This window comes from Astatotilapia calliptera, chromosome 17 (genome assembly GCF_900246225.1).
Source record: "Astatotilapia calliptera chromosome 17, fAstCal1.2, whole genome shotgun sequence".
NCBI classification, from domain to species: Eukaryota; Metazoa; Chordata; class Actinopteri; order Cichliformes; family Cichlidae; genus Astatotilapia; species Astatotilapia calliptera.
The window spans coordinates 3,727,007-3,754,784 of NC_039318.1; the positions used below are offsets into that span (position 1 = coordinate 3,727,007).

Sequence of the window (27,778 nt, forward strand, 5' to 3'; positions counted from 1 at the left end):
ACGTGACTAATGATTGTATCTATATTAACCATTTCTGTTCAGTTCCTGACACCTAAGAATATTTTGCTGGCACTGTGACGGTGAGCGTAATGAAAATGTCCACGGTTTCCACGGAATGCAGATTTACGCACTACGTTAGCGTGAGATGGCAATCTGCAGGCGAACGACCACAGATTCTTACACAGATGAGTTTGATGCACAACATTTATCACGAAGACTTTGCTGTGATTAACGTGTGCAGGAGACGCTTTTGTGCTTCTTGCGGAGCACTGCTGACTCGACGATCGTCCTGAGGAGCAGCAGCGTGGGGTAAATGGATGGGAGGGTTCACTGGGAGTGACGAATGAATGAACAGCTGGATGATGGCATTCAACAAAGACATGATCTGAACCGCACTGCACTGATTTGCACTTAGTGCTACACTATCAAACCTGCCATAATATTTCGCTGCTGGCTCCCGTCTTTTGTTGACATCATAAGCGTGTGTGCGACGGCCCGCGGTCCTCTGCAAACTGTCGATTTTTTCCTCCCCTCTTCTACTTTCATTTATTTGAGGCAAATTATTAGAACCGTCTGCTAAGAAGGAATAAGAAGACGTCGTGCAGGTCGGACGTCCTTTTCTGGGTCTCCCACGTCCTTCCCCAAAGAGGTATTTATTCTTCCACACGCATCCATCATGGTGCTTCTTATCTTATATGCGTTTGTCTTCGCAGAGTCCATTTAATCACCCTTTGGCATGCACGCTGCCATCAGATACTGGTTACTGTTATTGTGTAGCTTCTGTGTTATTAAGGTGGCCTTTAGCACAGCATATGACTGCTCGAGTGCATGTTTAGCTGCCCTTAAAGACAGCTTTTCTGGTTTCACTGCTGTCAGTCAATGGAAATATTTTATGTGTTTCATATCTTACATACAGATAAACCCAGTTCATGCTGCAGCAGCCCTGTAGTTACACAGTAGAGGACGTTTACAGGCGAGCAGCAGCAGCAGAGTGAAGTGGCCTTGATGGTAGATCCTTTTATGCAAGTCAAATCCTCTTGGCATGAGCTGTTTCTATGGTGACAGAGATTCACCAACTGATATGAATATGGAAAAGATTACATTTATTGAGATGTTAATCAGAATAAAACTACATTTACAGTCATGGTTTAAAATAAATTACACTCACCTTTAATTCTAAGGCTTAGGTCTCAAAATGCAGTAAACATAACCTCAGATAAACTACAAAAGCATGTCATAGTGTTATATTTATTTAACAAAAAGTAAGACCGAATGCAAACGCAGTGTGTGAAGTAGGCCCTTGCTGTTTTTTCATAAGAATTGAGAGGGTAGGTAGCAGCCAGGTGCTGCTAATCAGATATTTTTGATCATCAGGAATTATGACCTTCACTATCAGAAAAGAGGTTTTTCCACTTTATTGTTCTTGGGTATTCAGTTGTGTTAACACAATGCCAAGCAGGAAAGACATCGGAAATGGTCTCACAGAAACCGTTGTTGTTGTTCAATAATCTGGGACGTGCCATTTCCAAACAATTTGAAGACTATATTTTTACAGTAGAAAAATTATTCACAACTATAAAATACTCTGGATTAAACCAGCTCCAGGAAAACATCAAACACCAGCTGTTCGCCCTGAGACAAGTGGATAATTTGTGAAAGGTACAAAAAAAGCAAGAGAGGGTACGATCACATTTTTATGGAACCCTTTAAGTTTCTAAAATCACTTTTCACCATAGCAAAAAAGGGAATACCTGAAGACAAGGCAAGAACTAGACACACATTTTGACAAAAGTATACAATGACAAGAATTAGTTTGAGCCAACACCTAATCCAGCACCCATAAGAAGACAGAGAGTAATATGTTTCTTCGAGAGGAAAAGGTTGAGGCTCCCTAGATGTTTGAGGAGTATCGAGTTGTTTGGCCAGGAAGCACTTTTTCTCCATCAAGCATGATAGAGGTAGGCCTTTAAGTGCACCAAAATGAAACGATTATTAGAATCTACAAATACAACAATCAGAGTTGCTGCCATTTGTGTGAATGTGTGTGTGAATGGGTGGATGACTGAATGTGTAAAGCTCTTTGGAGTCCTTAGGGACTAAGTAAAGTGCTATACAGATACAGGCCATTTACCATTTATCTATAAACAGGGTGAATTTGGAAAGCTGGGATTGCAAATCAAGAAGCAAAATCTGCTTTTCTCCATAGTGACATTCTTGAGAATACACCTGGGCGTAGGACTTAGAACAGAGGTGGGGAAACTCCAGGCTTCAAGGGCCGGTGTCCTGCAGGTTTTAGATATCATCCTGGGTCAACACACCTGAATAAAATGATTAGTTTATTACCAGACATCTGGACAACTTCAAGACACGTTGAGCAGGTAATTTAGCCATTTGAATCAGCTGCTTGGGATCAAGGACACATCTAAAACCTGCAGGACAGCGGCCCTTGAGGTCTTGAGTTCCCCACCCCTGATTTAGAAGCATGCGACAACACTTTGGGAAAGCATCTGCATCAGACTGTATAGAAAAAGTCATGGCTGAAATCCACTAACAAGAGGAAACATCAAGATGTGCTTGGGCAGTATCCCAGGTGAAACATAGGTAGTGGATGAAATGTTTAGGTGTGGGGAAAATGGGAGTACCACCTCAGAAGAGTTATGAAAGAGAGAATGTTTGGCTGTATCATCAGATCAACATACAAAACTCTCTGACGGTGTGAAGTACATCATATTAACTGGTACAACTGAAATGATAAGGGGAGAGTATTCTGACAAAGAAGCAACAAAGCTGCAGTTCTGGACCCCCACACAGTACAATGTCTGATCTTGCTAACTTAAGATCAGACATTGTACTGTGTGGTAGTGTGTTGAACTCACACTGTGCTGCCTGCTTTATTAAGTTCGCAGTGCCCTGGGAAGATGTCATAAAGGAAGCCAATGGGTTGAAGAAACTACGGCGTAGTGAAATGTAGTGGAAGCAAGGCAGAGAGGCTACATGGCAAATATCTCTACAATGGAGATTAGATGCAGAGAATTTCTTGCATCATCTCAGTAAGACTCTTGAAAGGCATATGTATTAAAAGATAGACGCTGCAACTACGCATGAAAAAGAAATTGTTGGCAGAACATTTTTAAATCATCCTCTGATGAGCAACCGTTGAACCATGAAGAAACTTTCCTTAACTTTATTTGCAATGTATAAAAGCAAAAGGGAAAAAAAGAATAATTTTTAAGAAATAATTTAATTTGTAATTCATGGATGTGTTTTTCTAGCTTTTATTTTTACAATATAAATATATTCCTTATGCCAAAAAGTTGATTCATCTGGACATAGCGTTTTCAATGGGAGAAACATTTTGTCACTCATTGAAGTGACTTCTTCAGTCTCAGCTGACTGCAGGTTTCCCCAACTTTATAAACAGTACATTTGCATAATGACTGAAACCAGCCCACTGAATAAACGGTGAGCTGTGAGGTCAGTTTCTTCATCACTGAGTGAATGGAGCTCAGTCTCTGTCTTTCTCGCTTTCTCTCATCGATATGGAGGTAATCATTCAAATAAGATATTTATATAAATATATAAGATATTTATAAGTAATAGTCTATAGTGGATAGTAGACTATCCACTGGTCAAAAGTTTAATATGCATATTGAAGGACATATCCTGGTCAAATATGAGATTGTTCACAGTACTGGATGTCAAGGTAATGCTTCCTAATGTTCCTGCCTAGGAGAATCGTTTATAAATAATGTAAATACAACTGGTCTCAGCACAACACCCAGAGGAAGTTCATAATTAACCTTAGCTTGTCAAGAACACTTTCCTATTTACATGAATAAACTGGAGTTTATTAGATACAAAAGATATTCAAATCCCTGCAGCACAGTGCCTTTAATACCTGTCGCTTGTTCTACTCTATGTAGTAAAATATTGTGGTCAATAGTATCTAATTCTGCAGTGAAGTCTAGCAGGACAAACGAGAACATCAGTTCATTGTCAGAGAGGTCAGATCATTCTGAACTATCTCTAGTGCTGTTTCTTATTGTAAGCAATTCTGAATCCTGACTGTCAGATTTTAGAAGAATCAATTCAGTTTTATTTATTTTATATAGCACCAAATCACAGCAACAGTTGCCTGAAGGCACTTTATATGTGACATAAACGCCCTACAGTAATACAAAGAAAACAGAGAAAACCCCAACAGTCATGATCGCCTATGAGAAAGCAGGAAAAACTTTTTTAACTCTTTTAACAGGAAGAAACCTGCAGAAGAACCAGGCTCAGGGAGGGACAGCCATCTGCCCCGAGGAAGACAGGAGTAGACATGCTGTGGAAGGGAGCCACAGTTGTTAGTTAATAAGAATCAATGATTAAATATAGAGTTGTGTACAACTACATATTGAGTAAAAAGGTGACTGAAGAAGAAACACTCAGTGTATCATGGGAATCTCCAGCAGTCTATTTCTTTTGCAGCATAACTAAGGTAGGACCTTGTATGTGAGGAGCAGGATTTTGAATTCAATTCTGGATTTAACAGGGAGCCAATGAAGACAAGCCAGTATAGCAGAAATATGCTCTCGCTCTCTGTCAGTACTCTTCCTGCAGCATTTTGGATCAACTGAAGGCTGAGATATTGCACAAATGGAAGAAGTCATTTGTTTGATATGCACATTGAAGGATATATCCTGGTCAAAAATGACTCCAAGATTCCTCACAGTGTTGCTGGATGCCAAGGTAATGCCATCCAGAGTAAGCATCTGATTAGATACCATATTTCTAAAACTTTCAGGGCCAAGTACAAAAACCTCCCTTTTATCTGAATTTAGAAGCATTGAGCGGTAATCCAGGTCTTTATGTCTTTAAGACATCTCTGTAATTTAATTAATTGGTGTGTGTTATCTGGCTTCATGGGTAGATAAAGTTGGGTGCCATCTGTGTAGCAGTGAAAATGTATGCTATGTCTTCTAATGATACTCACTAAGGGAAGTATGCATAATGTAAACAAAATTTGTCCTAGCACTGAACCCTGTGGAACTCCATAATTAACCTTAGTGTGTTAAGAGGACTCTACATCTGCATGAATAAACTGGATTCTCCATAATGACTTAAAGGTACTCCACTCCATTTAATATCTACAGCATGCTCTAATCGCTGTTATAAAGTATTATGGTCAATGGTATCAAACACTGCACTGAGGTCTAGCAGGACAAGCACAGAGAGGAGTCCACTGTCAGAGGCCAGTCGCTGTACTGTGATGAGCTCTGAAACCTGACTGAAAATCTTAAAATAAACAATTCCTCTACAGATGATCAGTTAGCTGTTCTACAACTACTCTTTCAAGAATTTTTTTTAGATAAAAAGAAGGTTTGTGATTGGCCTATAATTAGTTAAGACAGCTGAGTTAGCCTGTCAGCCTGGCTACAGTGCTGAAAAGAAACATCAACATGATTGTAATGCAGTGGCAGGAACTTTCTGAGCAACATTATAAAGAACAGTGAGCCAAAATTGATCCACAATACTGTGAGAGACTTCAAGTTGCCACAAAATGTGGTTCCACAAACCACTAAATCAAATGGGATACTACATGCTGCTTTTGCATTTTGGCTTTGTTCTTGTTCAGTTTTAATAAATAGGAATTGTTCGGAGTCTGAAATGTCAGAAAAACAATATGCCAATGAGACCTTTGACAGAATCCTAGGATGTATCCATTGGATTGTATGGCTCAAGCTGATTTGAAAAATTGTTTGTTGTTACAGTATTATTTTCAGGCTAATTTGTGTAGGAGGGAATTCCTCCTCACTGACCATTTTACATATTTTTGTTCGGCCTCAAAACAAGTCAGAAGAATGCTGATCATGACTCATTCTGTGTTCTCACCTTTCTCAGTTTTATCTCTTGACGTGATGGCTGTGTTTTTGGTGCTTCTTCTCTCCACGCTCCTCCTGTCTCTACACTCCACTCCTCTACGAGCCTCTCCTTCCTGCCCTGTGGGCTGTCGCTGCTACAGCCTCACTGTGGAGTGTGGCTCCACAGGACTGAGGGACATCCCCAAATACATCCCTTTAACCATACAGGTAGGATCGATGCCCTAAGAAGATTCAATTTAATTCAAATGCAAGAAAGTAGTCCTATATATTTGTTTAATGTGAGCATTAAAAGTCGCCAAGATTCCGCACAGTGTTACTGGAGGACAAAGTAATGCTATCCAGCGTGAGAATATGGATACACACAGTGTTTCTAAGATTGTTAGGAATAAGTATATCCGCATGAAGTGATGGTGCTTTTTACTTTAGTGCGATCAGCTCATATGAATTTCAAAGCAGTTCTACAGTCCAACACTGGTCTCTCAATCTCCCATTGGAGAGCCGCGAGCTTCGCCATACTTGCGTTCTGTGATGTTGTCATTTCTTGTGCTCAAGGAGCCGATTTCTGAGAACTCACGGCAGTGTGCCTCCTCGAGATGTCATCCAATTTGTGCCCAGAGATGTTATTCCGAGCTAGTCCTTCCGAGATGTATCCAGTCTGCAGTCAGAGATCTTATTCTGAGTATTCACAGCAGCCGTAGCCTTTCCAAGATCTTATCCATGCTGACTCAATGGGCCCATTTTGAGAAACTCACGCCTCTCCCATCGTTCCAATCCCAGCGGGCAGCCTTGTGGGGGTTTGAACAGCCGGTTCCGCTTCCTTAATTCTTCGATAAGTCAGGGCCAAGCCAGCTCCGATCCGCCAGAACCCTGTTACCATGGTTCCGAATAGGTAGATATCTTCAGCACTCAGGCTCACCCAAGCCCAGACTTCTCGTTGAGAAAGGGGTGTCAATTGCATTTAGGGACCAGTTGATCCAATCCAAATAAAATTGGTCCTAGCACAGAACCCTGTGGAAAACATGAACAAACTGCAGACTCTTAAATAGATGGAGCTCTTCAAATAAACAATATCTCTGCACATGCCCAATTAGCTGCTTTACAGCTACTCTTTGAAGAAATTTTGAGATAAAATGAAGATTTGAGCCTATTAATAGAGATAGATTGATCAGAGCATTAATCACAATGTATCAAATGTTTTAAGACAATAGTGACTAAAACTCCTCTTTTGTCCCTGCTCATCTCTCCATCCAGACCATCTTTCTCCAGGACAATGTGATTGGTCAGATCCGTCGACAGGACCTCACCATGCTGAAGCACCTGCACTATTTGTACCTGCAGGTAATAAATGCACATACACTCTTAAACACTTACACTAAGACTCTTTAGCCTTCAGTTTTAATCTGTTGACTACATCACAGTTTATACTAAGTATGGATTTGTATACATTCTAGCAATGGTATACGCTGTGTTTACTTCACTCAGTAGTATCAAATTATAGCGAAGTATTACCCTCCAAAATGTTTTAATGCAACAGAGGAAGGATTTCACTGAGCAGGTTTAAGAATACAGCAGGGTCGATGTCTTGTAAGGCTGCAGCAAAAGGTTGTTATTGCTAACTAAAACTAAATTAAAGTGGGTTGAAATTTTGGTTAACTGAAATAAAAATAAAAACTAGACTTTTCAAAATACATTGCCAGTCATGGCAAAAACCCATATAGGCCAAAATTGGCTCCAAAGGCAGATGTCTATCAAATACATGGCCTTCTATTTATACTCAAATTACATTACAGTTTTCATTGTTTTTAAAACCCAGCAGTGCACCTGCAACCACTTCAGAGTTTGAGGTATATTATATTAGAGGGCACTACTGTCACCATGAGCTGCTAGCCTGCAGCAGAGATAAGTAGTTGTAGACATCTAATGAACTTACCTCTTTCTGACTCCACACCGCCAGAAATGTTTAATTTTCAACTCTGTGGTCATCATCTCCAACCAAAGCTGAGAACATGTATAGTAACACTTTCCTTACTCCAGCAAACAGACATTAAGAAAATCACTGGCGTTACCTCTTATGAATCTATTGTACGTATTTTTTGAAACAGTGAAATTGTGAATTGAGTCACTCTCCTCCTTGTGCCAAAAACACTGTCAAATGTTAGACTGCTCCAAAATAAAAGGATCACAACAGAGAAGACAGAAAATGTGTTTCAAAGGCATCATCAGAAGTATTTGGAATTTAAATTTATTTATTTAAAAGGGACAGTGCAGTTTAACATAGTTCAAGTACAAAACATGAAACTGATGTAATGCACATAAGTTTATAGCTATTGCTAATTTTCAACAATAGTCCCTTGTTGGGCTTACAATCAAAATAGGTACATTTTACAATAAAACATAAATTTTCATAAAACCAAATGACATCATAGTAGTGGTAGTTCCAGGAGATTAACCAGAAGCAGACATTTTTCTAGTTTTCTTTTCATGTCCCTCTTCCTCTAGAACAACACCATCTCAGCCGTGGAGCCTGGCTCTTTCCAGAGCCTCGGTCAGTTATTGGAGCTAGCACTGAATGGAAACCGCATCCATTTGGTGACAGCTGACATGTTTCAGGGACTCGAACATCTACGCATTCTGTACCTGGCACGAAACGACATCACACGGCTGCTGGACTACACCTTCCGTGGCCTACCGGTACAGTCTCACTTTCCTGTTCAACACAGCAGCTTTGCTGAGCCCTATATGAAGCTTCATAGATAATGTACATCATTCTCTTGATGTCTCAGCGTCTGCAGGAGCTCCACTTACAGCATAATAGTATAGAGACGTTAGCCGACCAGGCTTTAGTTGGTTTGACTTCTCTGGCTCTGCTGGACCTGAGTAGGAATAACCTCCACACAATTGGCCCTGCAACACTGCGACCTCTAGTGAGCCTGCAGGTCCTGCGTATCACAGGTGAGGCTCCTTTACTGATGACATTGGAACCCATGTTGTGTTTTGGGTTTTTTGTTGGGTTTTTATACAGTTTCACGCATAATAACATCTGTTCACTGAGTTACAGATAGCTACTCATGTAGAGCCTAGTAATATGGTAATCATCATGACTCTTTAGGGCAGAACATTAAGTGGCTTCTGTCTTGTGCTATGCTGCAGATAATCCATGGCGCTGTGACTGTGCGTTGCACTGGCTGAGGACCTGGATTGATGAAGAGGGTCAGCGTCTGCTTAGCTCTGCAGAACGTCGACTAGTTTGCATCGAGCCACCACGCCTGTCCCATCTGAGCTTGGTGGAGGTTCCTCTCAACAGCTTGGTCTGTATCCCTCCCTTGGTGCAGCTGGAGCCCAAGAGGCTTGCAGTGCATCTGGGAGAGAGCCTCAGGGTGTCGTGCCATGCCACTGGTTATCCTCGGCCACAGGTAATGATAATTAAAGTGAAATAAAGTGGTAATTAAAGTTTTAATATTCTTTTAAATTATTTTGTTTTCCCCACCATTTGCCATAAGTCCTGCCTATCAAATGAGTGAATTTGTTTGTACTGGTCTTCTTTGACTGTTCCAAATACACTGCATGCAATCAGTGTGGTCAGCTAAAGTGGTTACTTCAATTTTCCTCCTTTTTTCATTTATTTAAAACATCTTGAATGAATCATCAGTTACATACTCCAGTTCAGGTTGACAGTACTGTAACAGTAGTATCTGTTTTTCTTTTTGTACTGTGATGGTTTATCCTTTGTAAGCCCACTGAAGAAAGAAATGTCAATACCTTTTGCAGGTGACCTGGAGGAAAGCTTCCCAGGGTAAAGTAGTCCTTTCTCCCAGAGGCCTGGTTCAGGAGTTGGATGCAGGTGGAGGTGGAATGGGAGGAGCAGAGGAGCCCTCGCAGGAAGGCAGAGTCAGTCTCCAGAAGACTAATGGCGAACTCTTTGACCCTGACACTGGCAGTGGCATGTTGTTTCTCAGTAATGTAACTGTGGCTCATGCAGGCTTCTATGAATGTGAAGCATGGAACGCAGGAGGTGTGGCTAGAGTCACCTTTCAACTTGCCATCAACTCATCAACATCCTCCTCATCTTCTTCCTCCATCTGGGCTTCATGGTCCCAGGTGTCTCTACCGTACTCACCTGCCTGGCCTCGACTGAGGAGCCACGGTCCTGCTTTGGGCTCAGATGTAAGCCGGGAACCCCTGTATGCTCTGGGCAGCATGGCCTTCAGTGCTCTGGGAGCTGCCACTCAGACTGCCATTGCTGTGGGCATCTCACTGCTGACTTTGACTGCTCTGCTGCTAGTCGCCATGATCTACAGTCGACATCACCAACGGGACAAAGAGGCTGATGGGGCTGAAAAGGTGCATATATGTTCAATACTACAAATGTGATTGGCATATTTAAAAGTAGAATAAAGGCATTTATCCTCATAGTAGATAGGAATTTATGAATGAATTTTCAATTATTTGTCTGTGTCAGTGTAACACAACAAAATCAGAGGAAGCACAACAAGATGACAGAAGTAAAACTGCACTGACACACACAAATGTTTTGTCAGGTGAGCATTTTACATGGACCATCTGTTTGTCGAAAGAGTTTTGTTACAACTGAAGTAAAGTGCGATGTCGCAAATACAGACAAATGTATTGTCCATGTAAACAGCGTTCATGTTAACAAATTTTTGGCACAAATGGTACCTTATGACCACATGTGTCAAGATATGTTTTATGAGCTTATGTTACGATCAGTGTATCTGGTTAAAAATAACTGTTCTTGTTATAACTTTAAAATTTGTTATGTGTGATCAAACAAATCTGCAGCAGTCATATAACAATAGAGATACACACAACCTGATGATGTAGATGCGGTTTTATGTATTTAGGTTTGCTCAACAGTCTACATGTGTTCTGTGGACTGTGGAGGAAACTTTTCCACATCCCTCGGAGTATCCTCTGGGGTATGCTTTGGGACCATGGTGTGTCTGTCCTATTGCTATTACAGTAGCTTGGTTTACATTGCAAGTCCGACTTGTTCATGGTGCATGCTGGACTCCACCAGGGCTGCCCTTTGTCACCAATTACTATCCTACTTTTAAATATCCCACAATTAACCGAGGAGTCTAAGAGTCAAGTGTAGGGCTTGACCTTATGTGTTCAAGACCTTGTATGGAAAAGGATTTTAACTTTGATTCTGGATTTTACATGCAGACAATGAAGAAAAGCCAATATGAGAGAAATATAGTCCCAGTGCTCTCAGTGCAGCATTTAACTGAAGGCTTTTTGGGGAGTTTTTAGGACATCCTGATAATAACGAATTACAATAATCCAGTCTAGAAGTAATAAATGCATCAACAAGTTCAGCATCACTCAACAAAGGATGTTTCTAATTTTAAAGACATTGCACAAATGGAAGAAATCAGTCCTACATATTTGTGTAATATCCTGGTCAAAAATGACTCCAAGATTCCTCACACAGTTACTGGAGGCCAGTGTAATCCCATTTAGATTAAAAGATGGGAAGTAATGAAGTACAAGTACTTTGTTACTGTACTTAGAATTTTCAGGTATCACTATATAAAGACTGGCTCACAGCTGAGCCAGGGATCACACCTCCTCCACACATTACTTGAGGAAAGTACAACTACTCTGTATTCTGATAACTTTTTACTTTTACTCCCTTCATGTTTAAACAAATATCTGTACTTTTTACTCCTTACATTTTCAAAACAAACTCATTATTTTAGGTTCAACTGTATCATCTATAGCATTTATAATCCGAGTTAAAATGGGCCGGAAGAGGTGCAGGTTTCCGTAAGTTGTGGTTGCGGTACTTTAGAATCTAGCTATCTCTACACAAGAGGAGGAAGCATGAAAAGAGTGCTATTTTTAAGAAACGGGTAATTTGAAGTTCAATGTTTCTATCAGCTCAACAAACATCAGCAAGCACACAAACTGTGTGCAGTTTGTTGCACTGTGTCTGCTAGCTAAAGGAGAGAAAACGGTGCCAGATAACTTCACTTGATGTTGGACGACAGACAGGAAAGGAGAAGGAGAAAGGTTAGATTTAGAGAAAAGTTGAAGTACTGAAGAAACTTCCTTACTCAAATAAAACTGAAAAAGTACAGGCTTTAAAATGTACTTCAAGTACGAAAGTAAAAGTAGCTTTTAAGTAGAAGTATAGATAGTTGCATTAAGTAGAGAAAGCCTGTGCTTCTGCCATCTCTGTCCAGGGTAAGCATACGTTAGACACCATATTTCTAAGATTTTACAATACAATTTTACAAGTTCAATAACCCCAGTTTCATCTGAATTTAGAAGCAGGAAATTGGAGGTCATCCAGGTCTTTATGTCTTTAAGACAGTCCTGTAGTTTAGTTAATTGATGCATCTGGCTTCATGGATAAAGTTGGGTGTCATCTGCATAGAATACGAAATACGAATACAATACGAATGACAAAAATTGTATATGCAGGAATAAATAACACATTAATGTTTCAACTCACTGTAGAGTGTCTTCTCTTGTACTCATGTTTATTAAAATTATTACCAACATATGCCAGGGGGTCCACTGGGGGTCCTGCAAATTTTGGCCAGCCATTGGTGGTGCCCCTGAAATAATTAGCTAAAACAGCAAGTGATTGCTTTTTAAGTAATGGCTTAATCACTGCCAGTTTAAAGGCTTCTGATACATGGCTCGGTACATAGCCCAGTAATAGGGATATATAGATCATAGTTTAAATTGAAGCATTAATAGACTTCTCAAAGGACTTCTTTGAGCACTCTTGTAAGATGTAGGGGCCTAATGGACATGTTTATGATTTGGAGGAAGTAATTACTGGAGTTAACTCAGAAAAATCTATTCAGAGGCTAATAGATAGAGAGGCTAAATTATCAATAGAATTGGAAGAAGTACATAATGAGACATCAGTCAGATGGTTATGAATATTTTTTCTCTAAATAGTCAAATTTTTATTTGTCAAGAAATGTGAAGTAACGACTGGTGAAATGCTTGGCTCGACAGACTCTCTGTCAGCCTGGCTACAAGGATGAATAGTAAGACTTTCTAGCTTTATGGAGAGCTTTATTTTAAATAGAGCAACAATCTTTTTTTTCCAGGCTAAATGAAAATCTTCTAAATTAGTGAGATGCCATTTTCAGTGTTGATCAATTATTAAATCTTTTACTAACAGGGACTAAAGTTTAAGAATCCACAGTTTTACTCTTTGGTGCTATATTGTTCTTTCTTTGTGATTTTTTTTTTTAATGTTTTTAAATCATTTTTGCTAAAAAAAAATTTGGTTTGTTTTTGGTGGTCTGGGAGCAACTGCAGTCTCTAAGGGGATGGAGTTTAGGGGATGACAGAAGGAGACAGGCTGCAGAGAGACGTAGACAGCAAGTCTGCTTCATGATCCCAACTCCAATTCAGGAATCCTGGCCTACAGAGCTGAAAACAGGCTACATTTATTACAAGAACCATTATTAATAAGGGAGGCCGAGGAGTAACTAAACCTCTTGCACATGGAGCAAGAAGGTGCAAGATGGACGGGTGAAGATGCTGTGCTTATAGCAAGTTAGCTATGAGCTAAGCTAAGCTAGCAAATCCCTACAGACACAATGACTAAATACTGTAAATATAATTAGCAGGTGGTTTAACAGAGTTTGCTTTGGATAAAGCAGATGGATATTATGAATCATCTGCACTACAAAAATCATCTTCATATTACACTATGAAAAAATATGTTTTCCAAGAGTTTAAATTAAATGGGCTAGCTACACAAAACACAAGAAGTGATAGTGTACCACAGAAAGAGCAAACACCAGGTGAGAGTGCCACCAACCAAGTTTAAGTATCTTGGGATCTTGTTAGTGAATGAGGCGAGAAGAAAGTGAGAGATTAACAGATGGGTTGGGGCTACAGTTGCAGTGATGCAGATGCTGGACTGGTCCATTGTGGTAAAGACAGCTGAGCATTAAAGAAAAGCTCTTGATTTATGTCCCTACTCTCTCCTGTTATCATGAGTTCTGGGTAGTGACCGAAAGAATGAGATCATAGAGGCTAGTGGCAGAAATGAGCTTTCCCCACTGGGTGGCTATCTCAGTTAGAGATTTAGTGAGGAGTTCAGTTATCTAAGACTGGCTCAGTTTACAGCTACTACTCACATTGAAAGGAGCCAGATGAGGTGATTCGGACATGCCTCCTGGGCACCTCCTGCATGAGGTGTTTTAGGCATGTCCTACCAGAAGGCAGCCCTGGAGCAAACCCAGGACATGCTAATCTTTTGGGATTGTCTAAGTGTTCTCCCAGATAAGCATGAGAAGTTGGCTGAGAGAGGGAGGTCTGGGCATCCTTGTTTAAGCTACTCCACCAATGACCTGGCCCAGGACTAGTGGAAGAAAATAGATGGATGGAGGAGTAAGACTTGTAATTTTTTAAAGAGGTCTTGAGCAATAGTTCTCCAATCCATCGTGGAGATCGTGGCTCAAGAGTTGGGCGTTCGCCTTGTAATCGGAAGGTTGCCGGTTCGAGCCCCTGCTTGGACAGTCTCGGTCGTTGTGTCCTTGGGCAAGACACTTCACCCGTTGTCTACTGGTGGTCGTCAGAGGGCCCGGTGGCGCCAGTGTCCGGCAGCCTCGCCTCTGTCAGTGCACCCCAGGGTGGCTGTGGCTACAATGTAGCTGCCATCACCAGTGTGTGAATGTGTGTGTGAATGGGTGGATGACTGGTTATGTAAAGCGCTTTGGGGTCCTTAGGGACTAGTAAAGCACTATATAAATACAGGCCATTCACCATTCACCATCTGAAAGTAGTTTAAAGTTTTTCTTCAGCCACTGGCAGATAATTTTCAGTCTAGTTCTTGTATGTGATCATTTTCAGATAATGTTATTAGTCAAAACTACTTACCACTGACCTGTGAATCACTCAAACATACAGGGAACCTAACATGTATATTAGACCCCTTACCAGCAGCCTGTGGCAAAAACACACATGTATTTTTGTCACTCTTTAGTTGAATCTACCAAGTAATGCCACACATAACTCAATTTGACAAGTATAAATTAGTATTTTTGTGCTAGCAACTTCTAAAGAGCTATTAGCCTAAATCTTGCATATCCCAGCGTGGTTTGCAGTCTATCCTTAAAAAACTGAAGAAACTATCTGTAAGATGAGGATGAACAATATCTAAAAGTTTATGTCTTCAAGATAAAGGGGAAAAATCCAGCAAAGACCTGACACAGGACCTAAGTAATGTATCTAGACCCTCTGTTGTAAAGCCTTATCTGAAACAATCTTAGTCGTTGTCAAGAAGCCATTTTTAAGGAAGGAAAGACTGAGGTGTGTTACACAAGACCTGAACTAAGAATCATTGGCAACAAATCTGATGGAGTGATGAATCCAAATTGTTGATTCAAATATCAATATATATATCGAGGAGGTCAGGAGTTTGATGTGTACAGCCATTTGTAAAACACAGTGGAGGCTCTGTCAAGGTTTGGGACTGCATTTCAGCCACTAGTGTTGGATATTTTGTCAAAATTGATGAAATCTTTAGCACAGAGAAGTATTGTAGAATTTTGATTGACCAAGCAATATCATCAGAAAGAGTCTGATTGGCAACAACTTTATTTTTCTGCCAGATGATAATCAGAAACACAGTGCCAGAATACCTGGATAGGAAAATACAATGCAACTCTATCAGTCACTGATAGTCTGATGAAGAGCTTGGTGTTGAGTTTTCTTGTAAAATATATAAAAAGAGGGGTGACTCAAGACTTTTGCAGGGCACTGGGAATTCAGTAAGAATCCAATAAAAGGAAAGAAAATGAAATCAATTAAATGGGGGCAGCGCTGCAGTGTTTATCACTGAGGGTCTTGGATTTGCACCACCTTCTTTTGCCAGTGTGGGCTCTCTATGTGAAGACTCCTTCCACAGTCCAAATGCTCTAAATTACCTGTTGGTGTGAATGATGGTCTGTCTCTCTGTGGTCACCTGAGCACGGGATAGGCTGCGGTCCCTACATGTAACGCCTGTTTGAATTCAATTTAATTCAATTCAATTAAAGTCACCTCTAGGCGCTTTATATTGTAAGGTGTTTTTTTGTTGTTGTTTACATTGTCATATTAATGAAGGTGAATTTGAATTCACAGGAGGAGAGCATCTTGTATGTGAACGACTACTCTGATGGCCCCACTACCTTCGCCCAGCTGGAGGAGTATCGTGATGAGCGTGGCCATGAAATGTATGTCCTCAACAGGGCCAAGCCTGTGCTTCCTCCTGCTCCGCCAACAGCTGTGTCCACCACTAACCTGGGCTGTTCAGCACCATCCGATACCTCCAGCCACACCCTCTCCTCGGGCCCTGGCCAGACCATGAGCCCCACTCTGGCCCCTGACAAGCAGCAGCAGCAGGATGGTGACATACGGACCATGAGGAGAATGGCAGGGGAAGGAGGGGAGGCAGAGCCCGTGATCACATTAGAGGCAGAAGGAATGTTTCTCAACCACACAGGCCTCTTCATAGACTCTCCCATTGCTTATGAGATTCACTGCTAAAGGAAGAAAGCAATCCTGGAAGACAGAGCAAAATATGTGTGTGACCCAGTGGTTTACAGCTCAGCCTTTCTTGTTTATGGACTAACAGGAGGCCATTATTGGGATGTACCAAAAAAGGCACAGAAGTACTTTTCTGTGTGAAAGGATTTTCCTTCTGCAAAACTACACTGACAAATGTTAACGGAGTCAATTCCAGTACAAAGCAGAGCTCAAACTCTGTCTGACCTCTAAAACACAGACATACTGTGATGTTGTTTGCCAAAAAAGCGAGTAGGTGAGTGACTCGGAGTATAGGAACCTCTGACTGACCACCAAGACAGCTTCACTGTCCTGCACATGCTTAACTTTCACACATTTTAGCATTACTGGTGTGCTAACATCTGCCCTGTCAAGACCTCAGAGCTCACTGGGAGGCTGAGTACAGGAAAGAGAGAAATCATGGCCCCCTCCGGTTCATGAATATGTGGGAAATCTGTGTTATATAGCCTAACTGCTGTCAGTGTCTGGAAGTTTTAATTTAATCCCAGGGTAGAAATACAGTGCATTTTGTAATTATATAACTGTGTAGAAAAAGGTCAGTCTGAGTTTTATTCTCATTCTCTCTCATCATCATTTTACTCATCTGTGTTGCTTAGTGTCCTAACAGACACAAAAAATGAATCTCTCCTCTCTGTAGTATGAACTGAGCTCAGTTTACCCCAACTCTTTTGGATTTATCCGTCTTTATTGATACTAGCATGTGCGGTTGGGAATGAATCTGAGTTGCTGCTGAGTTTTCCAGTCCACACGGAGGCAGAGTTCTTAGCTGAGCAAAAAACATCAGCTATACGATACGTATTTGACTGCTTCTGAATGAACGAGCTGCTGTGATTGAGAAATAAAGTTTTCAAAGCAGAAAGAGACAAGGCTCGAAAAAACAAGAAATGAAGCTACCTGACTGAATGTTTTTGCTTTTAAATGATCACGTGTGAATTATTGTTGCCTTTATAAACTGAGAGAATCTTTTGTCTCTTTTCTCCTGTTCCTTTGATCTGTTTTTATTCTAAACATGTAGTCTAGCTCTTTACAATGATTAGAACACAGCTACACATTATTTTCGTGGTATACTTTGAAACTAACCACATACTCGGGGCATGCTTTCGTTATCTGAATTGACTCACAGTTAGGGTTAAATTACATACACTCACCGTGACATGGATTTCATGGTCATTTGGGGCTTTGAATTCTTTGAGCGATTTGTTGCGCGTGGTGGAACGATTGTACAACACACATCTTTTAAAAACCGAAATCATTTACATTTTGTAGTAAGCGGTGTTGGAAGTTCTAATGTGTCTTTTACTTAACAAAGCCAAAGCCTATTTTCGTTAGTGATCATGACGAACAACAACAACTAGTTCTTTTTGCCATCATAAAAATGTTTTTTTTTTTAAAAGAACCAGTATTTAAAACAATGGGGAAGTCTGAGGAATTCAGTGAAGATTTGAGGAGAATTTATATTTACACAAGTTAGACCCATTTTTGAACAACTACACATTCCAAGGTCATCATTTCAAACATTTGTACATAAGTAGAAGTTATTCAGATGTGTCACCACTTTGCGAGGAAAAAAGCCCAAACTGTCACCTTCAGATCACAGGAAATTCCACAAAGTCCACAAATAATCAACAGATTGGCGTCCTGTCCTGAATCACATATTGATGCTTATTAGAAGAATGGGAACATTTTTTGCAGTTTACAGGGAACAGTCCAGTCAAGGAATAAAGTTGCATCTCAGAATAATCAAGGATAGACAGATTTAAACACTACTGAAACATTTTAGACCCTCCTACCTGCACACTGAGAACCAAGGGATCTCTCAGGAAGAGTGATATGTTTGTAGAAAAACCTACCATGGCAATGTATCCCAGTAAGAACAGACAGACCTTTGCAATGTAGAAAACCCAGCTGCACAATGTAAATCACCTGGTTACTATAGCAATCCGCACAGTCTTGGTTTATGATACATGGCCCTTGTGTAAGTCCACAGAAATGTGGACAGTTATGAAAAGTGCGATTCAATTCCAATTTAATTTTATTCAATAAAATTGTATTTATTTAGCACCAGATCACAACAACCACAAGGTGCTTTATATTGTAAGGTAAAGATCCCACAATAATACAAAGAAAACTCGAAAAATCCAATTACTGATTTCTTAATGGTAGAGACTAATGAGGTTCAGAAGTGTGTAAAATTCTGTGTAAAACCAGTAAGATTTTAGGAACCAGTGGTTTACGATGGCAGAATATCAGAAAAATAAAATACACCAAGAAGAAACAGACCAGTCTGCTGATGCTGTCTACTTATCACCTTCCTAACTTGTGTTACACTGCCTCACAGACTACAGTTCAGTGTTCAACACTGTAGTAAATGGACTGGTTCTTATATAGCGCTTTTCTACTCTATCTGAGCACTCAAAGCGCTTTACACAACTAATTCATTCACCCATAAAGATAAGACAGCGTACAGAGCGGAGGTAGACGTTGTCCCACCGGTGCTCAGAAAAAACCTGAAGCCAAACATCCTTAAAACAAAAGACTCCTATGGGCACAGACAGGTCCCCTCCCCTCTCTTTATATGGAGAACAAGTGGAATGTGTCTCTGACTTCAGGTTTCTGGGGCTCACATCTTCGCTGAGCTCACTTTTTTCATCTGTAACTCCCGTAACACCTGAACCGTTTACTGAACTGGAAGAATTCCAAAGGTTCAAGAAAGCAGTGACTCCGCGCTTTTCAGGCGTATTGGGGTGATTACAGTAACCCCAGGCGCAGTGCTGCAGCAGCAGCGAGATTTGGATGTGGCACTCTACCTAGATTTATCGCAATGACCCTAATATCACTGAAAAAGCACAGAGTTGGTTTTAGGAACCATTTTTCGATTTCGCCAGTGGTTCAAGTGCTCAAGCAGAGTACAAACATGCCATGTAAGTACCAGTCCAGTTACCCCAAGCCCACTGTATCATATTAACATGTATCACGGTAATACAGCAGTGTCCGATTCTTTAACCTGCAAGGACCCCTGGTTACTTTTTTATGTTTTTAAAATGGCCCTTTTGGAAAGCTGTATGCTCATCAAAATATTTATTTTTGGTGTGTTTTACCTGGCTGAGCACTGAGCAAGTCTGTTTAGCAAGTGCTTAACATTTAGTGCATTTGGTCACTGGCATCAAGCTTACACAAGACAAAATTCCCATTTAGCAGCATCTTTTAGCTCTTTTAACATCTTGGGGGGGGGGGGGGGGGGGGTTAATAAATTAGTTAGATAACTGCCATTGTAGAAATATACAATGAAATTGTGTTCAGTGACAACCAGCTGCACTGGATCACAAGTATCTTTTTGAAAAGACACACAATTGTGTCAAAAAGGTTGTTTCAAAGTGCTTTATGCTGTAACTACGTTGCAATGCAGAGTCAGCCCAAGGCATTACAAATACGAAGTGCCTGCTTAGGGTCCCTGAGGACAGAGGGTTTATTTTTGCACGTGTGAGTGATAATTCATATGTTAAAGGTATCAGTGTACAAAAAAGGAGTATTATGCAAACAGAGGAATGTTTGTGTAGCGATTTGTCCTGCCCCTCCGCTCTGAGCTCTGCTGGTAATGTCCAACGAGCAGGCTGAAGAACAAAACAATGTTAGAAGAATATATCCTCTAGGCACAAAGTACGGAAGAGGATTGGGGCTACTGGGGGAAGAAAAGTGGGCACATCTTTTTTTTTCTTTTCCAGAATTCTGACATTAAAGTCAGAATTCTGACTTTTTTCTCAGAATTCTGGAAAAGAAGAAAAAAATGCCCACTTTTTTTCCGGTGGCCCTAATCCTCTTCCGTAGCAAAGAAAAAGAAGAGAGGGGGAAAAATAAAAACAAAAGCACAAACAAACACCAAGATAACGGTAAGTTTCCTCAAGTTAGGGAAATCTCTGTATGAATCATTGACATTTTGAGCCTGTAATTGGCTGTGAAGCAGGTCAGTAGGGATGGACGCTCGATACTGACTTTTCAATTCCGTGCCGAGTTTCTGAAGCACAGATATTTCAAAACACTGCTTTGAAGTGGGTTTCAAAACCCAGGTCACGTGATCATGACTAAATCCGAGATTTAGACAGGTGTCTTACCTGCTACTTCTAGGCAGTGCTTTGTGGCAGGATTCCTATTTTAAGAACCAGGGTTGTTTGCATTTACTGAATTAATGTTTTTGATAGTATGACTGCTATTTATTACACGCACATGTATAAAAGAAAACATCTTATCTCTCATTATAATTACTGTGGACTGTGAAGACCAATACAGACTATTGACTATGGACTATTACTTAAACACTGGAATCCACAATTTAATGAAATAAATATTATTTAATTATACAAATAGTAAACAAAAAAACAGCAAACATTTAATAACCAATCACAAAAGTCATGAGAAAAAAGTCATATTACTATTTTAAGAAAAAAAAAGTCAAAATGTCATGTAAATGGGTGTAAGCATCTATATCCTTTGCAGTCCACTGCCAGCCACTTCATTATTTTACAAATCCACTCTTCAAAGTTTGTCTGTTTATCCGTCTCAACAGATCTTTTCAGTGTGCTTACACTCATGTGCTAAAAGAAAAGTCATTTCCTTCCTCTTTTAAAGTACAATTTCACTAACTCAGAGGGTATAGCAACCATGGCAATTTGTCTTGAAACAACAACTGTAATCGCCACAATTTCTCAAAATAGATTTTTAACTTTAATCTTGAAATTTCAGAATAATATATACACATATATGTATTCCGCCTGTGCGGTACTCATGATGGGTTCCAGCTTTTGGCCAACACCTGCGAGACATCCTCTCACCTGCTGCTCATTATCTCAGCATTCCTGACACTACTGTGGGGCGATCGTGGCTCAAGAATTGGAAGTTTGCCTTGCAATCGAAAGATTGCTGGTTCGAGCCCCGGCTCCCACAGTCTCAATCGTTGTGTCCTTGGGCAAGACACTTTACCCGTTGCCTGCTGGTGGTGGTCAGAGGGCCCGGTGGCGCCAGTGACCGGCAGCCTCGCCTCTGTCAGTGCACCCCAGGGTGGCTGTGGCTACAATGTAGCTTGCCATCACCAGTGTGTGAATGGGTGGATGACTGAGTGTGTAAAGCGCTTTGGGGTCCTTAGGGACTAGTAAAGCGCTATACAAATACTTAAGACAATAGATCGACGCTACTCGTCGCTGGATTGTTGTGCCACTCGCGTCAGTGTAGCCCCGGCTCTAACTAACTGATTCACCCATCTGTGTTTGCCTTCAGTCTAATCTGTGTTCTCTTTATGAATAGACCTCCTACACCCATCTCTGTTCTTCCCTGGAAGTGATTGTCATTGAGTTTGTGAGTGACTTGTCTGCTGTGATAGACTCAAAAATTCTAGTAAAATATGACGATCAACTAGACTATTACAGCAAATGGTCCATTTGGGAACGTAAATGTGTGGGGTATTTTTTGGCCTTCAGACAACAATTCTGATTCTTACATTGCTGGACAGGAACAAAGAAAAAAGTGGAAAAAAGCCTTTTTTTATTTAACTTCTGCTGGTGAATGAACCCGTTTTGTAGTGTGGGCGGTCAACTGCCTTTAAAAGGTCAATGTTAAAACATGTGACATTATGGTTCATTAACAGACTGTACTTTAGAGTAGGCAAACAAAAACAGACATTCAACCTGAAAACCTGGCAATGGTCAAAAGCTGGCATTGTAAAGCAAAGGAACAAGTCTATCAGAGAAAGAAAGAAAGAAAAGAAAAATACAACTTAAAAAAATGTCATACGTTTTCTGTATGATATTTAAATCACACCACTCATCCGCTGCCAAAGATTTTCTTAATGAATACTACAAGCTGTATCTTTACAGTATGTTGCAAGTTACTGAATAATGAAAAGCGATGGTCATGAATAGTAAGATGGCTGTCACGGCGGGTGCGCCGGTGTGTTTGTTAGAGTGGACCCAAAGGGGGGGGGGTTATTACTAACCTTGAACCTTTCGAGGTTACAAAATGATGGCCAAAAATCTCAGCCTCGTGATTTTGTTGACTTTGTCAGAAAGCATGACATTCACACACTGCCGTTTGTGTTATAGTAACATTTCCAAAATAGATTTTAAATGTAACTGTTCTTTGTTAGTGTTAATAAGTTTCCATGAGCCCAGTCATTCATTCTGTATGCAGACCATAGTTAAAGAGACTGTTTAACTTTAGCTTTCACTACTATAAACAAATCACTTTGACAAGACTAAGGAAGAATAGAAAAAAAGCAAGAAAAACGGGATTTGTTCTTTTAAAATATTTAGTAAATATTTATTTTAACAACATTAAACATAGTTTATGTTCTGCACTCTGAGGAGGTCCCGTAATTCTGTACTTGAGCAGAAGTAAATGGACTGGTTCTTATATAGTGCTTTTCTACTCTGTCTGAGCACTCAAAGCACTTTATACAACTAATTCATTCACACAAGCACTTCTTCTAATTTTAAGTGCTGAGTATCTAACAGTCATACACATTCCAATGGATGCATCAGAGAGCAACATGAGGTTAGTATCTTGCCCGAGGATATTTGGCATGCAGACAAGGAGCAGCCTGGGATCAAACCACCGACCTTCTGGTTAGTGGCTGATCTGCTCTGCTACCTGAGCTACAGCCACCCGAAGAACAGATGCTAGTGTTGAAAAATACTCCAGTAAAAGTTAAAGTACAGATTGAACTTCTTTATGCAAGTAAAAGTGAAAACGTAGCTCCTTGAAGAACATTTCTACCATCTATTTTTATGCAAAGCTGACTGAACCTTGTGCAATATTAATGTGACAATAAAATAATATTAGTAGATAGAAATACCAACTTTATTTCAGTCTAAGTTTTGATTCTAATCAAGGTACTCAGCTTGAATCAGGTAAGCAGAACATGAACAGAGAAAAAGAAGGATTTTTTTTAAATTGCCTACATTATAGAGGGTTACTTTGCCTCTTACCTTTAAATAATAACACAGTTAGCCTACCTCAGTTTGTTTTGTAGTATGTTTGACAACATGGAAAAACATTATGTCAAATATACAGACCCAATATCTGATTTAAACACGAGGACTTAGATGTAAGCTTGAAAATGTCCAGTTTATCACCACTGAGCAGTCCTTACCTTTAAATCTAAGCTCTCTTCCTTTCCTGCCCTCTTTTTTTTAATCTTTCTCCATCTCTGAGTGGAGTTAGCTCTTTCTTTTCTCTTCCTGTGAAATACAGCAGCTAGTCCTTTAGCTAGCAACACACTGTGTGACAAACTGCACAGTTTTGTTTTGTTGAGCTCATAGAAAAGTTGCATTTAAAATTACCTGCTGCTTAAAAAAATTACTGCCTTTACGCTCGCTGGTCTTCTGTAGAGCAAGCTAGATGCTGAAATACGCAACCCGAACTGATGGACATCTGCAGTCCTTCTGTGTTGTGCCAAAATTCTACCTGCAGAGTATACAAAGTGTTTGTACTTCGTTACCTCTGACTGCATAACAAAAGGTGAGTGAAGAAGGAAACAGTCAGAGCTTCATGAGAAGCCGCAAGCAGCCATGGCCTATTGGATCCAGGGTCACCTGTTACAGCCCTAACGAGCTGAGTCATCAAAAAGAAAAATTTTAAGCCTAATCTTAAAAGTAGAGAGCGTGCCTGTCTCCCCAATTCAAACTGGGAGCTTGTTCCACAGAAGAGGGGTTGAAAACTGAAGGCTCTGTCTCATTTTACTTTTAAGTACTTTAGTCAGCCTGCACTCTGAGAGCGAAGTGCTCTAATGGGGTGATATGGTACTATTAGGTCATTAAGATAAGATGGGGCCCGATTATTCAAGACCTTGTACTTGACGAGGATTTTAAATTCAATTCTGGATTTAACATGGAGTCGATGAAGGGAAGCCAGTATAGGAGAAATATGCTCTCTCTTTTTTAGTCCCTGTCAGTACTCCTGCTGCAGCATTTTGGATCAACTGAAGGCATTTCAGGGAGTTCAGTAGGACATCCTGATAATAACAAATTACAGTAGTCTGAAAGTAATAAATCCATGAACTAGTTTTTCAGCTGCACTCTGAAACAGGATATTTCTAATGCTGCACAAACAGCAGAAAGCACTTTTACATATTTGTAACCTTAGTGCATAAAGAATTAGATTTGTCCACTTACATGAACAAATAGGTATCTATTGGATAGACCTTTAACACCTACAGCATGCTCTAATAGCTATAATTAAATATTATGGTCAACAGTATGAGGTCTGAGGTCCAGCAGGACAGGCACAGACATGAGTCCACTGTCAGAGGCCATAAGAAGATCATTTGTAAAGCTGTTTCTGTGATGAGCTCTGAAACCTGACTGAAACTCCTCAAATAAGCCATTCCTCTGCAGATGATCATTTACAGAAGCATTTTACAGCTACAACCTTATAAAGGAAGGTTGGAGGTTGGCCTATAATTAACTAAGACCGCTGGGTCCAGTGATGGCTTTTAAAGTAATGGTTTAACTACTGCCAGCTTGAAGGCCTGTGGTACATACAGCTTAATAACTGACAGAGGCTAATCATTTTTAAAATTAAAACATTAAACTTCCTTGAAAAGCCTTGTAAGATTGGGGTCTTTAAGACAAGTTGATGGTTTGGAGGAAGTAGTTACTGAAGTTAACTCAGTTTAGTTAGGGGAAAAATAGTCCAAATGAATCTAAGGAGCTTGGAAAGAAACACATCCAGAGGTGCTGTGGCTTAGCTGGTCAAAGCGCCTGTCTAGTAAACAGGAGATCCTGGGTTCAAATCCCAGCAGTACCTCGCTGTTATCTTCTTCTTCTGTTGATGCGTTTGTAATTATCCAGTTAGGAAATTCTGGGAAGTCTGTTTCAAAGTTAAATTAATGGACTGGCTCTTATATAGGGCTTTTCTACTCTATCACTCAAAGTGCTTTACACAACTCGCCTCATTCACCCAAGAACTGTTTTCTATGCTCTTTCTAAGTAACTGCTCCTCTATGAGCAAGCACTTTGGCAACAGTGGGAAGGAAAAACTCCCTTTTAACAGGAAGAAACCTCCGGCAGAACCAGGCTCAGGGAGGGGCGGGGCCATCTGCTGCGACTGGTTGGGGTGAGAGAAGGAAGACAGGATAGAAGACATGCTGTGGAAGAGAGACAGAGGTTAATAACAGATATGATTCAATGCAGAGAGGTCTATTAACACATAGTGAGTGAGAAAGGTGACTGAAGAAGAAATACTCAATGCATCATGGGAATCCCCCAGCAGCCTACACCTATTGCAGCATAACTAAGGGAGGATTCAGGGTCACCTGATCCAGCCCTATCTATATGTTTTAGCAAAAAGGAAAGTTTTAAGCCTAATCTTAAACATAGAGATAGTGTCTGTCTCCTGAATCCAAACTGGAAGCTGGTTCCACAGAAGATTAGTAGGTGACCTGCTCTACCTCTAGAGTGGCCTAAGAAATTTTATAAACAAAATAAACATGCAAATGTATACCATAAATTATATTTTAACAGTATTGTGTGTGGTTGTAGCTCAGGAGAAAGAACAGGGCATCTACTACTTGGCAAGTTAGTGGTTCAACCACTATATAATCCAGTTTCTGACTCATATAATCTCTGACCTCAGCAAACACTTTCCTGATTATTTTATGTTGTCAGTCATTTCCAGTCAGACAGCACCATATAGTTATGATGGTTATAGTCCCCTTTAGATTCAAAAAGGATTGTGCAACATTGTAGCCTGTATGTGATTAACAGGTTGCTACTGTCTTTGATATTGTCTCTTGTGTCCCTGAGATTCTTCCTTCACAATGGGTGAAGGAAGTTAACTCAGAAAGTTCAATTAGTTCAGCTAGAGGAAAAATAGTCCAAATAAATCTAAGGAGCTTGGAAAGAAACACATCCAGAGGTGCTGTGGCTTAGCTGGTCAAAGCGCCTGTCTAGTAAACAGGAGATCCTGGGTTCAAATCCCAGCAGTACCTCCCTGTTACCATTTAAAACCACCTTCTTCTTCTTCTGTTGATGCGTTTGTAATCATCCAGTTAGGAAAGTCTGTGTATGTCCTCAGTTATCCAGCTCATGGTGCTCTCCAGATGCTTTCCTTTCCAAGCTCCATAGACTACAATGACCTACATGACTGAGAACCTTCACAGACTGTCTAAACAAATATCAGTAGCTGTACTTAATGAAAGTTATGAATAATTGTTTCTCTAATGGTTAAAACGGTTAAAAGTTCATGAATTAATTTCTAGTCAGCATTAAAGGAATAGTTAGCTCAACAGTGCTCTGACTTTTTATCAGCTTGGTTACAGTGCTGAAGAGAAACCTGGGGTTGTTCTTATCTTCTTCAATCAATGATGAATAGTAAGATGTTCTAGCTTTATGGAGGCTTTTTTTTATAGAGCAACAAACTTTTTATCCAGTCTAAATAAAGATCTTCTAAATTAGTGAGAATCCATTCGCTCCAGTTATCTGCTTTTAGGTGCCCATTTGAGAGTTATACCAGGGAGTCAAATACTTCTGATTTCAGGCTTTCTTTTTCACAGGAGCTACAATATCCAGAGTCTTGTGCAGTTAAAATGTAGTGAGATTACCAAGTGACATCTGCAGGACCCTTACGATTACTGTGACAGTGTCAGACACTGAATGTTTCAAAGTTAAATTAATGGACTGGCTCTTATATAGGGCTTTTCTACTCTATCACTCAAAGTGGGAAGGAAAAACTCCCTTTTAACAGGAAGAAACCTCCGGCAGAACCAGGCTCAGGGAGGGGTGGAATGAAAACAATTTTTTTTGGATGTACGCCACAGGAATGGTCTAAAAAAGAAAAATGTTTACTAAGTGCCTTGCTAGTTGCAAGTAAAAAATGTATAACAAAGAAATGGCTATTACAAGATGTACCAACTTTATAATTGTGGTGGGAAATAACACTTGAGTTTATAGGATGGAGGAGTTAACAGCGTATGTGAATAACAGAGTAAGTTGGTTTTTGTCATGCTTGGATAAATGGGTCCAATACACTAATATACATAAGCCGAATTTAATTCTCAAATTTTAAAATCAATAATCTGGCAACTGGTCACTCCCGATTGTTCAGTGTTTCTCTTTTGTTTATTTTTTTTGCAAATTGTGTTAATCAATACCTGTAACTAACATTGTAAACTCTAAAACTCAGAATTTTTTTTAAAAAAAAGATAAGTTATAGTCCCTTTAGATTCAAAACGGATTGTGCAACATAGTAGCCTGTATGTGATTAACAGGTTGCTACTGTCTTTGATATTGTCTCTTGTGTCCCTGAGTTTCTTTGTTCACAATGGGTCACAATGGGTTTCAAAATTCCATTAATAC

General features: G+C 40.1%; 1 protein-coding gene and 2 non-coding genes across 6 annotated transcripts; all 3 read left to right on the plus strand.

Annotated features, from left to right (window-relative positions):
- The first annotated feature begins 27 nt into the window (after positions 1-27).
- LOC113009491 (leucine-rich repeat-containing protein 24-like) lies at positions 28-17,402 on the plus strand. 4 transcript variants are annotated; one of them, XM_026147805.1, is made up of 9 exons: positions 28-649; positions 917-1,008; positions 5,887-6,074; positions 7,119-7,205; positions 8,367-8,558; positions 8,651-8,819; positions 9,018-9,280; positions 9,636-10,208; positions 15,993-17,402. In XM_026147805.1, exons 3-9 carry the CDS (start codon positions 5,904-5,906, stop codon positions 16,395-16,397), a joined length of 1,860 nt encoding a protein of 619 aa, XP_026003590.1. In that variant the 5' UTR covers positions 28-649; positions 917-1,008; positions 5,887-5,903; the 3' UTR covers positions 16,398-17,402. The 4 variants fall into 4 exon arrangements, with proteins under 4 accessions (XP_026003590.1, XP_026003588.1, XP_026003589.1 ...); XM_026147803.1 differs by having other exon boundaries at positions 28-1,008; XM_026147804.1 differs by lacking the exon at positions 917-1,008.
- A 7,753-nt stretch (positions 17,403-25,155) lies between these two features.
- trnat-agu (transfer RNA threonine (anticodon AGU)) lies at positions 25,156-25,229 on the plus strand. Its single transcript has one exon. It is a non-coding gene; the product is annotated as a tRNA-Thr (tRNA).
- A 1,109-nt stretch (positions 25,230-26,338) lies between these two features.
- Positions 26,339-26,412, plus strand: trnat-agu (transfer RNA threonine (anticodon AGU)). Its single transcript has one exon. It is a non-coding gene; the product is annotated as a tRNA-Thr (tRNA).
- Positions 26,413-27,778: the final 1,366 nt, after the last annotated feature.